The sequence below is a fragment of the Ostrea edulis genome, chromosome 9, assembly GCF_947568905.1.
Source record: "Ostrea edulis chromosome 9, xbOstEdul1.1, whole genome shotgun sequence".
In the NCBI taxonomy this organism is placed as follows: Eukaryota; Metazoa; Mollusca; class Bivalvia; order Ostreida; family Ostreidae; genus Ostrea; species Ostrea edulis.
In genome coordinates, this window is record NC_079172.1 from 60,197,651 (window position 1) to 60,213,115 (window position 15,465).

Sequence of the window (15,465 nt, forward strand, 5' to 3'; positions counted from 1 at the left end):
ACACCTCTCTGTCTATTGGTGAGGATATACACCTCTCTGTCTATTGGTGAGGATATACACCTCTCTGTCTATTGGTGAGGATATACACCCCTCTGTCTATTATTGAGAATATACACCTGTGTATTAGTAAGGATATACACCCCTCTGTCTATTGGTGAGGATATACACCTCTCTGTCTATTGGTGAGAATATACACCCCTCTGTCTATTATTGGGAATATACACCTGTGTATTAGTAAGGATATACACCCCTCTGTCTATTGATGAGGATATACACCTCTCTGTCTATTGGTGAGAATATACACCCCTCTGTCTATTGGTGAGGATATACACCTCTCTATCTTTTGGTGAGGATATACACTCCTCTGTCTATTGGTGAGAAAAACACCCCTCTGTCTATTGGGGAGGATATACAATTTGTCTATTGGTGAGGATATACACCTCTCTGTCTATTGGTGAGGATATACACCTCTCTGTCTATTGGTGAGGATATACACCCCTCTGTCTAATGGTGAGGATATACACCTCTCTTTCTCTCTATTCAATGAGACCTGTCAATGTTTTAGTGGGGATCCAATGCAATCTTTTGGGGGAAAACTCACCTGTCCATTTGCCTGAAGTTGGAATATGGCGGAGAGGAAGTGGAGGATGACAGATCCTCCTCCTCAGTCTGTAAGATCGGAATGGGCTGGGTACCTAGAAAAAATAAACAAAACATGAAATGCATGTCTTAAGAGCAAGATTAATGATATATGTTGCCTATTATCTACTTAGCAATATATGCAGGTTTTCTGCATGAGTGGTACAAGTGACATTCACAGCAGCAATATCATGCCCAAGCACTGCTCTCTATTCATATACACTGATTGAGATTTAAGCATATGTTTGAAATCTTCAGTGATTCAGAAGATGTGATTTTCATTTTTGAAACATATTGCTTTCTAAATTAAAATATTGACAAAATTCTTAATAATCTTTATTATTATTTGTTTTAGATTTTGAATGTTACAACTAGGAATGTCAAAGAATATTTGAATATTCTTCAGTACCATCAATACTTGACTTACATAATATATCTGAACAATCTAAATTAAATTTAACAAACCAGAGTAACATGTATTCCTGATTGATCGTTGTACAGACAAACTAGTTTAGTGATAAGTGATAATCTATCCTTACTCATATACAAATTAAATCATATGTTATCTCGTTCATCTCTGAACAAAAATTGTGGAATCTGTAATTAATATTTTCTTTTGCTTCAGTTTTTTTTAGCTCACCTGAGCTAAAAGCTCAAGTGAGCTTTTCTGATCACCTGTATTCCGGCATCCGTCTGTCCGTCTGTCTGTAAACTTTTAACATTTTTGACTTCTTCTCAAATACCACAGGGCCAATTTCAACCAAGGTTGGCACAAAGCATCCTTAGGTAAAGGGAATTCTAAATTGTTAAAATAAAGGGCCAGGCCACCTTCCAAGGGGAGATAATCAAGAAAAGGTAAAAATAGAGTAGGGTCATTAAAAAATCTTCTTCAAAAGAACCACTGGGCCAGAAAAGATGAAATTTATAGATAAGCTTTATTAAATAGTGCAGATTCTGAATTGTTAATATCGTGGCCCCCGGGGGTTGGATGGGGCCACCATAGGGGATCAAAGTTTTACATACAAATATATAGGAAAAATCTTTAAAATCTTCTTCTCAAGAACCACTGAGCCAGAAAAGCTGAGATTTATATGAAAGCTTCCTGATATAGTGCAGATTCAGGTTTTTTAAAAGCATGGCCCCCGGGGGTCGGATGGGGCCACAATAGGGGATCAAAGTTTTACATACAAATATATAGGGAAAATCTTTAAAAATCATCTTCCCAAGAACCACTGAGCCAGAAAAGCTGATATTTACATGAAAGCTTTCTGACATAGTGCAAATTCAAGTTTGTTAAAATCATGGCCCCTGGGGGTCGGATGGGACCACAAGGGGGGATCAAAGTTTTACTTACAAATATATAGGAAAAATCTTCTTCTCAAGAACCACTGAGCCAAAAAAGCTGATATTTACATGAAAGCTTTCTGACATAGTGCAGATTCAAGTTTGTTCAAATCATGGCCCGTTGGGGTAGGATGGGGCCACAAGGGGGGATCAAAGTTTTACATACAAATACTGTATATAGGAAAAATCTTTAAAAATCTTCTTCTCAAGAACCATTGAGCCAAAAAAGTTCACATTTACATGAAAGCTTTCTGACATAGTGTAGATTCAAGTTTGCAAAAACCATGGCCTCCAGGGGTAGGTTGGGGCCATAATAGGGACTATGGTTTTACATGCAAATATATATGGAAAGTCTTCTGATATGGACCAAGGTGACTCAGGTGAGCGATGTGGCCCATGGGCCTCTTGTAAATTTTGTGTTTATGTACACATGTAGGTTTGTCAATACTCAATGGCCTATGGTAGTAAATGTCAGCGTAATCAGATAATCTTGGCCTATAGAGCTTTCGAATAATCTAAATAAGGATTTTATTCATTTTGATAGCCCTGGTGATCTATAAGAATGTGATAAACATTTCACACCCAGAATCGACCAATATCAGTCCGAGGGCTGATATCAGAGTTGATATGGGCTCAGATATAGAAAAAGGAAATGTTTCACTCTATATATCGCATACCATCACTTTATCATGATCTGTCAATGCCATATCCTATCTAATCAAGGTGTCAATAAGGATCAAAAAGAGATGATGCTGAACTCACCTGCAGAGTTGATTGGGGGCACTATAAGGGGAGCTAAATCTCTGAACTCACCTGCAGACTTGATTTGAGGCACTTTAAGGGGAGATACTGAACTCACCTGTGGACTGGATTTGAGGCACTCTAAGGGGAGATACTGAATTCACCTGTGGACTGGAGTTGAGGCACTCTAAGGGGAGATACTGAATTCACCTGTGGACTGGAGTTGAGACACTCTAAGCGAAGCTACTGGACTTACCTGCGGACTTGATTTGAGGCACTCTAAGGGGAGCTAAATCTCTGGGTGTTTTGTGGGGTGGTGGTGTTCTGGGTAGATCCTGTGGGATGGGACTGGGAGGGAGCGGTGATACTTTGGGACTCATTACAGGAGGAAGCAAGTTACTGGTGCCCATATTGACGTGCTGGTTGTCACGGCGACTCCTGTCCTTGTGCAAATTTTTTCCAGTATGAAGGTCATAGTTTTCTTCAAAAGTTGTTGTTGCTGATGCCTACAGAACAAAGACTATAATCAATAATTCTGAAATTGGTTTTACATTGAAGTGTTTTAGTTGTGTATGATAATGAGACAACGAATTTGGGAAGTCAATGAGTATTCTAATTTGTCATTACTCAATCATACCAACCATTGGCAATAGAAAATTTAACGTTCAATTTGTCTGCATGAGCAAAAAGAAAATATTGTGGAATTCTATAGAATCATCCGTAGAAACTGGGACATACCTAATTCGAAGTTAAACTGGAATGGTAGTGAATTAAAGTTTAATGATGATGCAATAAAAGGCATCAGTATATTAATGTTATAGATTTGGTAATTAAATGTCTGCATTTGAAAGTATGGTAATAAATTGACTATTAGATTTTAGCAAGAGGTGCACGATCATTAATTAACTTAATTAGCCTCTGAGTAGAACATTGATAAAGTGCACTGCTGGGATATTTGAAACTACATGTACATGATGCATATCTATGTTTGCATATTCCAAGATCTATCAGCAGACTAGGTTGTATGGAGCGAGGCCTAACAGTGCCCAAGATCTATCAGCAGATTAAGTTAGATGTAGCGAGGCCTAACATTGCTCAAGATCTATCAGCAGACTAGGTTGGATGGAGCGAGGCCTAACAGTGCTCAAGATCTATCAGCAGACTAGGTTAGATGTAGCGAGGCCCAACATTGCTCAAGATCTATCAGCAGACTAGGTTGGATGGAGCGAGGCCTAACAGTGCTCAAGATCTATAAGCAGACTAGGTTAGATGTAGCGAGGCCTAACAGTGCCCAAGATCTATCAGCAGACTAGGTTAGATATAGCGAGGCCTAACAGTGCCCAAGATCTATCAGCAGACTAGGTTAGTGTGGAGCAAGGCCTAACAGTGCTCAAGATCTATCAGCAGACTAGGTTAGGTGGAGCGAGGCCTAACAGTGCTCAAGATCTATCAGCAGACTAGGTTAGTGTGGAGCGAGGCCTAACAGTGCTCAAGATCTATCAGCAGACTAGGTTAGTGTGGAGCAAGGCCTAACAGTGCTCAAGATCTATCAGCAGACTGGTTAGATGGAACTAGGCCTAACAGTGCTCAAGATATGATCCAAACATGATTAACATATGGATAGATATAGAATTCCAAATTTAAGGTCACAGTGACCTACTTTTGGGTCACAACACACCTTTCTCTTAAGATGCATCAACTGACCAAGTTTGATAGTCCTGTGCCTCACAGTATGATAAATATGACCCAAACACAAGAAAGCTAACAGATGAACAGAAGGCAAAACATAATATGCCCCATCAAAAGCCATTTAACAAATCAAAGTAGAACTTAATCTCTAGACGAAAGTCATTTAACAAATTAAAACAGAATTTACATCCCTAGACAAAAACCATATAACAAATCAAACTAGAATTTACATCCCTAGACAAAACCATATAACAAGTCAAAGTAGAATTTACATCTCTAGACAAAAACCATATAACAAGTCAAACTAGAATTTACATCCCTAGACAAAAACCATATAACAAGTCAAACTAGAATTTACATCCCTAGACAAAAACCATAAAACAAGTCAAAGTAGAATTTACATCCCTAAACAAAAACCATATAACAAGACAAAGTAGAATTTACATCCCCAGACAAAAACCATATAACAAGTTAGACTAGAATTTACATCCCTATACAAAAACCATATAACAAGACAAAGTAGAATTTACATCCCTAAACAAAAACGATATAACTTGTCAAAGTAGAATTTACATCCCTAAACAAAAACATATAACAAGTCAGAGTAGAATTTACATCCCTATACAAAAACCATATAACAAGACAAAGTAGAATTTACATCCCTAAACAAAAACCATATAACAAGTCAAAGTAGAATTTACATCCCTAAACAAAAACCATATAACAAGACAGAGTAGAATTTACATCCCTAAACAAAACCATCTAACAAGACAGAGTAGAATTTACATCCCTATACAAAAACCATATAACAAGTCAAAGTACAATTTACATCCTTAAACAAAAACCATATAACAAGACAGAGTAGAATTTACATCCGTAAACAAAACCATATAACAAGTCAGACTAGAATTTACATCCCTAAACAAAAACCATATAACAAGTCAAAGTAGAATTTACATCCCTAAACAAAAACCATATAACAAGTCAGAGTAGAATTTACATCCCTAAACAAAAGCCATATAACAAGTCAGAGTAGAATTTACATCCCTAAATAAAACCATATAACAAGTCAGAGTAGAATTTACATCCCTAAACAAAAACCATATAACAAGTCAGAGTAGAATTTACATCCCTAAACAAAAACCATATAACAAGTCAGAGTAGAATTTACATCCCTCACCAAAAACCATATAACAAGTCAAAGTAGAATTTACATCCCTAAACAAAAACCATATAACAAGTCAAACTAGAATTTACATCCCTAAACAAAAACAATATAACAAGTCAGACTAGAATTTACATCCCTAAACAAAACCATATAACAAGACAGAGTAGAATTTACATCCCTAGACAAAAACCATATAACAAGTCAAAGTAGAATTTACACCCCTAAACTAAAACCATACAACTAGTCAGAGTAGAATTTACATCCCTAAACAAAACCATATAACAAGACAGAGTAGAATTTACATCCCTAAACAAAATCCATATAACAAGTCAGAGTAGAATTTACATCCCTAAACAAAAACCATATAACAAGTCAAAGTAGAATTTACATCCCTAAACAAAACCATACAACTAGTCAGAGTAGAATTTACATCCCTAAACAAAACCATATAACAAGTCAGACTAGAATTTACATCCCTAAACAAAACCATATAACAAGACAGAGTAGAATTTACATCCCTATAGACAAAAACCATATAACAAGTCAGAGTAGAATTTATATCCCTAAACAAAAACCATATAACAAGTCAAAGTAGAATTTACATCCCTAAACTAAAACCATACAACTAGTCAGAGTAGAATTTACATCCCTATATCCCTACACAAAAACCATATAACAAGACAGAGTAGAATTTACATCCCTAAACAAAAACCATATAACAAGTCAAAGTAGAATTTACATCCCTAAACAAAACCATATAACAAGTCAGACTAGAATTTATATCCCTAGACAAAACCATATAACAAGTCAGAGTAGAATTTACATCCCTAGACAAAAACCATATAACAAGACAAAGAAGAATTTACATCCCTAAACAAAAACCATATAACAAGTCAAAGTAGAATTTACATCCCTAAACAAAAACGATATAACAAGACAAAGTAGAATTTACATCCCTAAACTAAAACCATACAACTAGTCAGAGTAGAATTTATATCCCTACACAAAAACCATATAACAAGACAGAGTAGAATTTACATCCCTAGACAAAAACCATATAACAAGTCAAAGTAGAATTTACATCCCTAAACTAAAACCATACAACTAGTCAGAGTAGAATTTATATCCCTACACAAAAACCATATAACAAGACAGAGTAGAATTTACATCCCTAGACAAAAACCATATAACAAGTCAAAGTAGAATTTACATCCCTAAACTAAAACCATACAACTAGTCAGAGTAGAATTTACATCCCTAAACAAAACCATATAAGAAGACAGAGTAGAATTTACATCCCTAGACGAAATAGATTTCAAAATTCTAGTTCAATAGCATGCTAAGTACAGTATATGACTTTACTCAATGGACATGCATAAGACTCAAAGTAGAAAGGGAAAATTGCTTTTTCCCCATTTATCTCCCTCTTTCCTACACATCTTTTATTCCCCTTTTCTACACATTTCTTTTCCCCTTTTCTACACAGTTCTTTTCCCGGGCCTTTCCTACACATCTCCAGCTTTCTACACTTTCCTTCCCTCTTTTCTACACATCTCTAGCTTTCTACACATTTCTTTTCCCCTTTCCTACACATCTCCAGTTTTCTACACAATTCTTTTCCCCTTTCCTACACATCTCCAGCTTTCTACACTTTTCCTTCCCTCTTTCCTATACATCTCTAGCTTTCTACACATTTCTTTTCCCCTTTACTACACATCTCAAGCATTCTACACAATTCTTTTCCCCTTTCCTACATATCTCCAGCTTTCTACACTTTTCTTTTCCCCTTTCCTACACATCTCCAGCTTTCTACACAATTCTTTTCCCCTTTTCTACACATCTCCAGCTTTCTACACAATTCTTTTCCCCTTTTCTACACATCTCCAGCTTTCTACACAATTCTTTTGCCCTTTCCTACACATCTCCAGCTTTCTACACAATTCTTTTCCCCTTTTCTACACATCTCCAGCTTTCTACACTTTTCTTTTCCCCTTTCCTACACATCTCCAGCTTTCTACACTTTTCTTTTCCCCTTTTCTACACATCTCTAGCTTTCTACACATTTCTTTTCCCCCTTTCTATAGTTTTACAGCTTTTACATCTATCTGGAGGCTATTTCCCTTTTTTCAATGCCCACTTTTTCAATTTCCCTCTACACATTCAGCTCTCTTGCCCTTTCTCTATATATTTCTTTTCCCTCCTTCCCACATCATCTTTATGTGAACAGGATATTGGAATAAAAAAAGGTCAAGGTTAGAATGAAAAACTGTATTACCTGTTTATGTAAGCGTTTCTGCAAAAACAAATAGTTTTATCACAAGATGAGTATAGTTCACTACAAGATTGAGGTTTTATAGTGTTGTATACACAACATAAAGGATTATCAAGCATGTTACTGCAGCAGAATATAACGAAGTTAGAGATATTAATTTTGAGTTACTAAAGATCCCATCAGTAGAATTAGACTACATGTATATTTCCATGGAAACCAAAACTGCTACCTTTTTATGACGCCTGGGCCTGCTTTTCCTTTGTTTCAGTAACACCTGGTCATCCTCTTTCTCCTCAAATGTCGAGAGGACAATTTTTGGCACCGTGACATTGCTGGGAGTGACAGGTGATTTTTTCTGGTTCTCCGGGTTCTGTGATTTGGAGGCCGGCCTGCTTTCTTCTCTCCTGGTCAGTTCCTTCAGAGATCGCTCGGAATTGGACATGGAGGTTGTCCCTGACTGTTTGTCATATGACCTCATTTCTATGGAGTCACTGTTGGCATCTGAGGTTGGGGTGGAGGAGACTTTCCTGTTGCGAGGTCGGAAGAGGTCCTTGAGTTTTCCGAATGGATTTCGAGTAGATTCAGACTTTTTAACCTTTGGTCGCCTGTTTGTGATATTGCTAGCTTTGATTCCCATTTTCTCTTCCAATAATCTTACACATTCTGTCAATATATACAATTAGAATTTTTATCCTCAATAAACATTATAATTTAAACTAGGATTGTTCGACCTAAAAATTAGCCAGCCAAAAAGTCCATAAACAAGAATATATATGAACTTAAAAATTTCTCCTAGGTGTGGATTTTGTGCATTCATTAAGAAATATATCAATGGCGTTGCCGACTTGAAATTCAGTAAAGTGTTTATTTCAATTGTGTATTTAGTGATTAATATCCGTTAGCATACTGAATTTGTAAATCATGCTATTTTGCAAAATGATGGGATATTACATGAATGTAACAAATGAACATGATGGAAAGAAACTGAAATATAAAGAGTAAAGGTGTATGACTCTTTAGTAATATCTACATAGGTAAGAACATATTTGTACATTGTTATCTTATTTTTTAAACATGTTTATTGACAGAACTGTTATTGATACTTAGTTTGTGTTGAATATGCATAATATGATATTTTACGAGATATTCTTTCTGATGCTGATGGTGAGCTGTCATTGATTTTGTTTTTACTTTGATCATTGTCAGGCAATATAAATTTTAAATTACCTACATTGCCTAACGAGAGTTTTATTAGCAGATCTTTATGGATTAATCAATACAAATAAACAGTTATATCTTTCCTTGAAGTTTGGCTACAATTCCTTTCCTATTATACAGTGTAATATCCTATTCTCATAAATAAATACAGACATAAATGAACGAAACATTATCTACCGATGTTTTATTCATGGCTTAGTGGGTATTTTTACAGTGATTGAGCACTAGGTTTTATCATTACACATCAGGTTCAGCACAACATTAGGGGGTTACGTCCATGGAAACCCAACTCTGTCACTAGATATAATTCCAAAACTAAAAGGACCCGTTAAATCATCACTAGGAACATTGATTTCTAATGAGAAAATCGAAACAATGACTGGAGAGAATTGTACCTTAACATGACTGATCTACTGCTTACTTCTGCCTGTGTCATTGTGAAACATATTTATGTCATTGTGAAACATATTTATGTCATTGTGAAACATACTTATGGCTGGGGCCAAACAATTTTGATTTGTTATAAATCCAAGGAGTCTACAATATTTTAAAACAAGGGGAAAAGAAAATCACTTTGCTGTGGTTTGGATTTATTATAAGTGTTATAGCTGTAACCGTATTTTATTGTTAGCATGAATTCATTAAGTTTTCACTGTAACTGTGTTTTACTGTAAGCATGAATTCATTATAAGTGTTTTCACTGTAACTGTGTTTTACTATAAGCATGAATTCATTATAAGTATTTTAGCTATAACCGTTGTTTACTGTAAGCATGAATTCATTATAAGGGTGTTCACTATAACCGCGTTTACTGACTAGGTCTAATTCAGCTAGCTCTACACACTGTATTTTTGTCAATGGCCTGTTCCTTGTAATTCAGTGGATTTAAACAGCAAGGGGATTTAAACAGCGAGGGGATTTAAACAGCCTATGACGTACCTCTGTGACCAGTCTGCTTGGCGTAGTCTAGCGGGGTCCCTCCTTCAATGTCTGAAGGGTTGGGGGTGACTCCCATATTAAGTAGCACACTGACACATTGAGAGTGCCCCATAGCTGCTGCCCAATGAAGTGGGGTCCTGAAAGATAATAATTTTATTTCGAAATGATGACTGGTAATATCATGGGTAGATTATGTAAATTAAGAAATGCTAATTTGTTATCTTTCTCTCTCTTTCTCCCTCTCCTCTTTCTCTCTCTCTCTCTGTCTTCCTCTCTCTTTCTCTCTCTCCCCTCTCTCTCTCTCTCTCTCTCTCACTCACTCACCTGTCATCAGGATCTTCTGCCTCTCTCTCTTTCTCTCTCTCTCTCCCTCTCCTCTCTCTCTCTCTTTCTCCCCCTCTTCCTCTCTCACTCACCTGTCATCAGGATCTTCTGCCTCCAGATCAACCCCCTCAACACCGACCAGTTCCCGTAGCAACAGATAGTGACCAGCTGCCGCAGCATAGTGGAGGGCATTCTTGTTGCTGTTGTCTAACTGGTTGACAAGCTTGGGCCCCTTACAGCATTGTAACAGCAGGTGACAACACTCCACACTCCCTTTCTGTTAAGAAAGTTTTTTTTGTTATCACAAATTCAACAGCAATATCTACCAACTTCTTTTATTAATTTATGGAATATGCATCTACAGTTGAATTTTGGTATCTTGAACACCAATATCTCGAATACCATGGATATGTCGAAGTGATTCAGAAGTCCCAAACACTTATTCTTTAAAGGGAAAGGCAACCTTAATCACATTGTTGTTTTTTTTAATAAAGTATCACTTACTGATATTGTGGATTACAGTCTTTAACAACAAAAATCCTTGCTTAACAATTAAATCAATATTAATCTAACATGTATTTTAAATTACCCGCCGCTAAGAGAGCGGCCATTGATGTTTAATTTATGATGTCACACCGTCTGTTCCGGTTTATTTCATTAGTAGCACTGTAAACATGACAAGTCACGAACAGTTAAGTTTTGAGTCGTATAGATTTGAGCCTGTTCTTTTGCAAGAAGAAATTGAGAAAAGACAATCAGTCGAGTCACAGACCAGACAGATGGTAAACATTTCTTCATACAAATGTCTCGAACCTCAAATTGTCATTACGCAAATGATGGATCCACAGTTTATATAGTCTTTTCTTTTCAAGTGACATCGTTGGGTCGGGAATTTCGATAAAAAACTTTTTTCACATCTCCCCTTTGCATTATAGTGTAATTAATCGCTCGACAGGAAGGTATCAACCTATCTATTCATAAGATCTACCACATGCATATCTTTGATGATCTTAGAATCTCATCAAAACCGGAACAGACGGTATGACGTAAAATTTATTGATTTTTGTGGTCTTGAACACAAAAGACTTACACATCATGGCAGCCTCTATAGATTGCAGGAATTTCAATTCTTAACGTTTTCAAATTAGTACTGACACTTATTTAGGCCATATATCAACAGAATAGTATGACAAATCTTTATCATATGATTAATCCTATCATTTAATTATCATGTAAAAATCTTTTGGGTCGTCTTTCCCTTTGAGTATATCACCCTCGATATCTCAAATCCTTGGATATCTCTAAGTTTTTTCTCAGTCCCATTGAGTTCAAGATATGAAGGTTTGACTGTATCTTTTTTTTATTTTTATATCAAGCAAGTACAGTAAAACACAAAGTGATCATGCTTATGGTAAATTCACACTTTAGTTACAGTGAAGTGATTTTCATTCATGGTCAATTGGTAATTTAAAACATATTATGAATCTATTGGATATAACAAATTGCATTTATAATGAATCAAATTGTTCTTTCCCAACACTTTCACTATAAGCATGTTTTACTGTACATGTACTTGATTTGATGAAATTGGTGTTCCATATCAATTACGAGAATGTAAATTAGCAGTTGTTTCATTCCAAAGGACTAATTGATAAATATAGAAAAAGACTATAGATTTCATGTGGGAAAACTTCTCATGAATTACTGTAACTATTGTAGTAATTATTTTATGTTAATTCACAATAGGCCCATTATTGCAATGTTATGTAGAGACTCGGTGTATACATTTTCTTGTGGCGATTTACGCATGCAGCTATATATAGCCCATGTATTGGTGTTTTGTAGTGATTTACCCTATGGCTCAGTGTAGCAATGTTTTGTACCCTGTGGATCAGTGTAGCAGTGTTTTGTGGTTCAGTGTAGCAGTGTTTTGTGTCCCTGTGACTCAGTATAGCAGTGTTTTGTGTCTCTGTGGCTCAGTGTAGCAGTGTTTTGTGACTCAGTGTAGCAGTGTTTTGTGTCCCTGTGACTCAGTGTAGCAGTGTTTGTACCCTGTGACTCAGTGTAGCAGTGTTTGTACCCTGTGACTCAGTGTAGCAGTGTTTTGTGTCTCTGTGGCTCAGTGTAGCAGTGTTTTGTGACTCAGTGTAGCAGTGTTTTGTGTCCCTGTGACTCAGTGTAGCAGTGTTTAGAGATTATTTGTAGTGATTTACCCTGGCAGCCCAGTGTAGAGATTATTTGTAGTGATTTAGCCTGGCGGCCCAGTGTAGAGATTATTTGTGATTTACCTCAGCGGCCCAGTGTAGAGATTATTTGTAGTGATTTACCTCAGCGGCCCAGTGTAGAGATTATCAAATTTTGTAGTGATTTACCTCAGAGGCCCAGTGCAGTGGTGTCTTCCCGTCAATGTCTTGACAATGCATGTTGGCTCCACTCATCAACAGCAGCTGTAGATGTTCGGGTCTGTTATGGAAGGCTGCCCAATGGAGAGCAGTCATTTTCTGCAAATTTAAAGCTGGCTATTTCAGGTGGTTTTTTTTTTACACATTTCATGGACTCTTCTAACCAATCTATTTGCCAAATGGTTAAGAAGCATACTTCTCAACTGGGAGGTACAGGGTTCAAATCTTATCCCACCTAACCTAAGACATTTAACATAAGCAGTGATTGTTCCTTCACCAACCACCTGGCATCAGAAATGAAAATCACCGGTCTTTTAGATATGGCCTAAAAGATGGAGGTAGCCCATGCCATGACAGTTGTTGGAACTTTGAAAGAACCCTTATTGCTAGAGTTCTGAGTGCCATGCATTCATTCAAATTTGTAGTACAAGTACTTCATCTACAGCTGGTGACGTCTCGACAATATGAGTGAAAAATTCTAAAATGAGATGTAATTTAAAAAAAACAAGAGAGAAAACCTAAAAATCTACCTAGTCCAGTGTCGCTTGTCTATGAATTGAGCCCATTTGTATCCCAACATTGGACATTCCCAGTGTTTATGTAATATACATATCAGTAGCCACAAAATTATAAGTGTGAGTAGCTGTAGATATCGTAAACCTTTATATACAGATACTGATCTTGGTACATATTCATTTAATACAGTCCTTCATGAGTAATGTTTAAGTTCCTTCTTTTTAGTTTCCTCGGAATCCTTTTGAAGCAGAGAATTGCCTTTCACTATCCTGCAAGAAAGCCAAAATATTGATTGTTTTCAATTCACTAATCTTAGACATACCTCATTATCTTGTATTGCCACTTCCTCCTTAGACAAGGTCTGCAGTAAAGCACCAATTATCCTACAACAAAATTGTAATGTCATTATCTTAATAAGTATTCAAAGGTCTGCAGTAATGCACCAATTATCCTACAATGAAATTGTAATGTCATTATCTTAACAAGTATTCAATTATTCAATTTAAACATGACCAAACACTCTTCTCCAGAACATGTTGTTGAATGAATTTCTAGTGGTCACAAGCAGAGTAGTGTATTGTTGATGTCCATGAAAATATTCCTTGTGAATACTTAGAAATGACCGTTTTACCTGACGCTGTGAATGCTGGACTGTAGAAATGACCATTTTACCTGATGCTGTGAATACCGGACTGTAGAAATTACCGTTTTACCTGACGCTGTGAATACCGGGCTGTAGAAATGACCGTTTTACCTGACATTGTGAATACCGGACTGTAGAAATGATTTTACCTGACATCTTTGTCGTAGGTGGAGGCGTGCAGTGGAGTCCTTCCAGATTTCTCAGCTATGCCCTGTTTGGCGCCCTTCCTGAGTAGATAGATGACTCCCTCAAACCAGCCCTGTGTAAGTATATGTGTAGATAATGGCTAATCAGCCAGAGAATTGTAGTCCTAAGTCATTCATATCTGATCTTACAACACCACTGTCTGTTGATAGTTTTCTTGAAAGTTACAAATGTCACACTGAATTCCAATTTTAGATTCAGTTCCTAATCAAGATGCAGTGTTGCCATGTTGTTTTAGTTACTGTTTTAGTAACTGATTGATTTACTGATTGAGTTACTGATTGAGTCATTGATTGAGTTACTGATTGATTTACTGATTGAGTCCTGATTGAGTTACTGATTGAGTCCTGATTGAGTTACTGATTGAGTTATTGATTGAGTTATTTATTTAATAACTAATTGAGTAACTGATTGAGTCACTGATTGAGTTATTGATTGAGTAACTGATTGAGTCACTGATTGAATTAATGATTGAGTAACTGATCGAGTTTTTGATTGAATAACTGATTGAGTAGCTGATTCAGTAACTGATTGAGTTATTGATTGAGTAACTGATTGAGTTATTCAGTAACTGATTGAGTTATTGATTTATTGACTTGCTGATTTAGTATCTGATAGAGTCACTGATTGATTGAGTTATTAATTTTGTAACTGATGTACTTGCTGATTTCGTTAATAAGCTTTTGAGCATGACATATTTAGATATATGGACTGATGATTTGATAAATGACTTCATATCATTATTACAGGGATTCACAGGTATTTCACTATGACAACACGTTTCTATATATTCTTAATAGGATGCTTATACGTGAAATATTATTCTTACTCACTAGATTTGTTGCTATGGTTACTGACTTATAGTCTTTCGAATAATGATGTGGTATATTTTATTGGTATTTGCCTTGATATTTAGGTATGTTAATGACTTGGTATGCTGCTACGGCTACTGACATAGTACATGTATGTTACTATGGCTACTGACTTGGTATGTTACTATGGTTACTCACTTGGTATGTTGCCAGAGCCAATGGAGTCCTCCCTTGGCAATCCTTGGTATTTATATTTCCTCCCATTTTGATGATTTGCTTCACAGCTTCCAACTCCTTTGACTTCACTGCATGTCCAAGGGGAGTTAAGCCTGTATGGTATAGTTAAGAGGGAATAAGAATAATTATGATCACTGACAGTTTGAACAATTGAGTTTGATTAGGTTATGAAACAGTGACTTTTCACACCAGCATGCTTTACGTGGTGTGTTTGTGCTTCATGGAAAATACACTGTGTAGAAGTCCAGCCAACTGAACTTATCAGACCTGATACTTATTTACTGTCTCATCACACATAATTATGTACACACAGCAAC

The 15,465-nt window shown here is 36.4% G+C and overlaps 1 protein-coding gene across 7 annotated transcripts in view; it reads right to left on the reverse strand.

Moving 5' to 3' along the window:
• Nucleotides 1-15,465, reverse strand: part of LOC125657485 (ankyrin repeat domain-containing protein 55-like) — a 36,340-nt gene that overhangs the window by 3,016 nt on the left and 17,859 nt on the right. For 4 of the 7 annotated variants that reach the window (XM_056149764.1, XM_056149766.1, XM_056149763.1 and 1 more), the window contains exons 3-12: nt 15,110-15,240; nt 14,045-14,154; nt 13,575-13,635; nt 12,707-12,835; nt 10,427-10,611; nt 10,011-10,147; nt 8,083-8,516; nt 7,857-7,874; nt 2,981-3,230; nt 602-695 (exon numbers count right to left, since the gene is read on the reverse strand). In XM_056149764.1, the coding sequence (XP_056005739.1) occupies nt 602-695; nt 2,981-3,230; nt 7,857-7,874; nt 8,083-8,516; nt 10,011-10,147; nt 10,427-10,611; nt 12,707-12,835; nt 13,575-13,635; nt 14,045-14,154; nt 15,110-15,240 (1,549 nt within the window). The remainder of the gene's footprint in view (nt 1-601; nt 696-2,980; nt 3,231-7,856; nt 7,875-8,082; nt 8,517-10,010; nt 10,148-10,426; nt 10,612-12,706; nt 12,836-13,574; nt 13,636-14,044; nt 14,155-15,109; nt 15,241-15,465) is intronic. The other 3 variants (XM_056149767.1, XM_056149765.1, XM_056149762.1) reach the window with 1 other exon arrangement.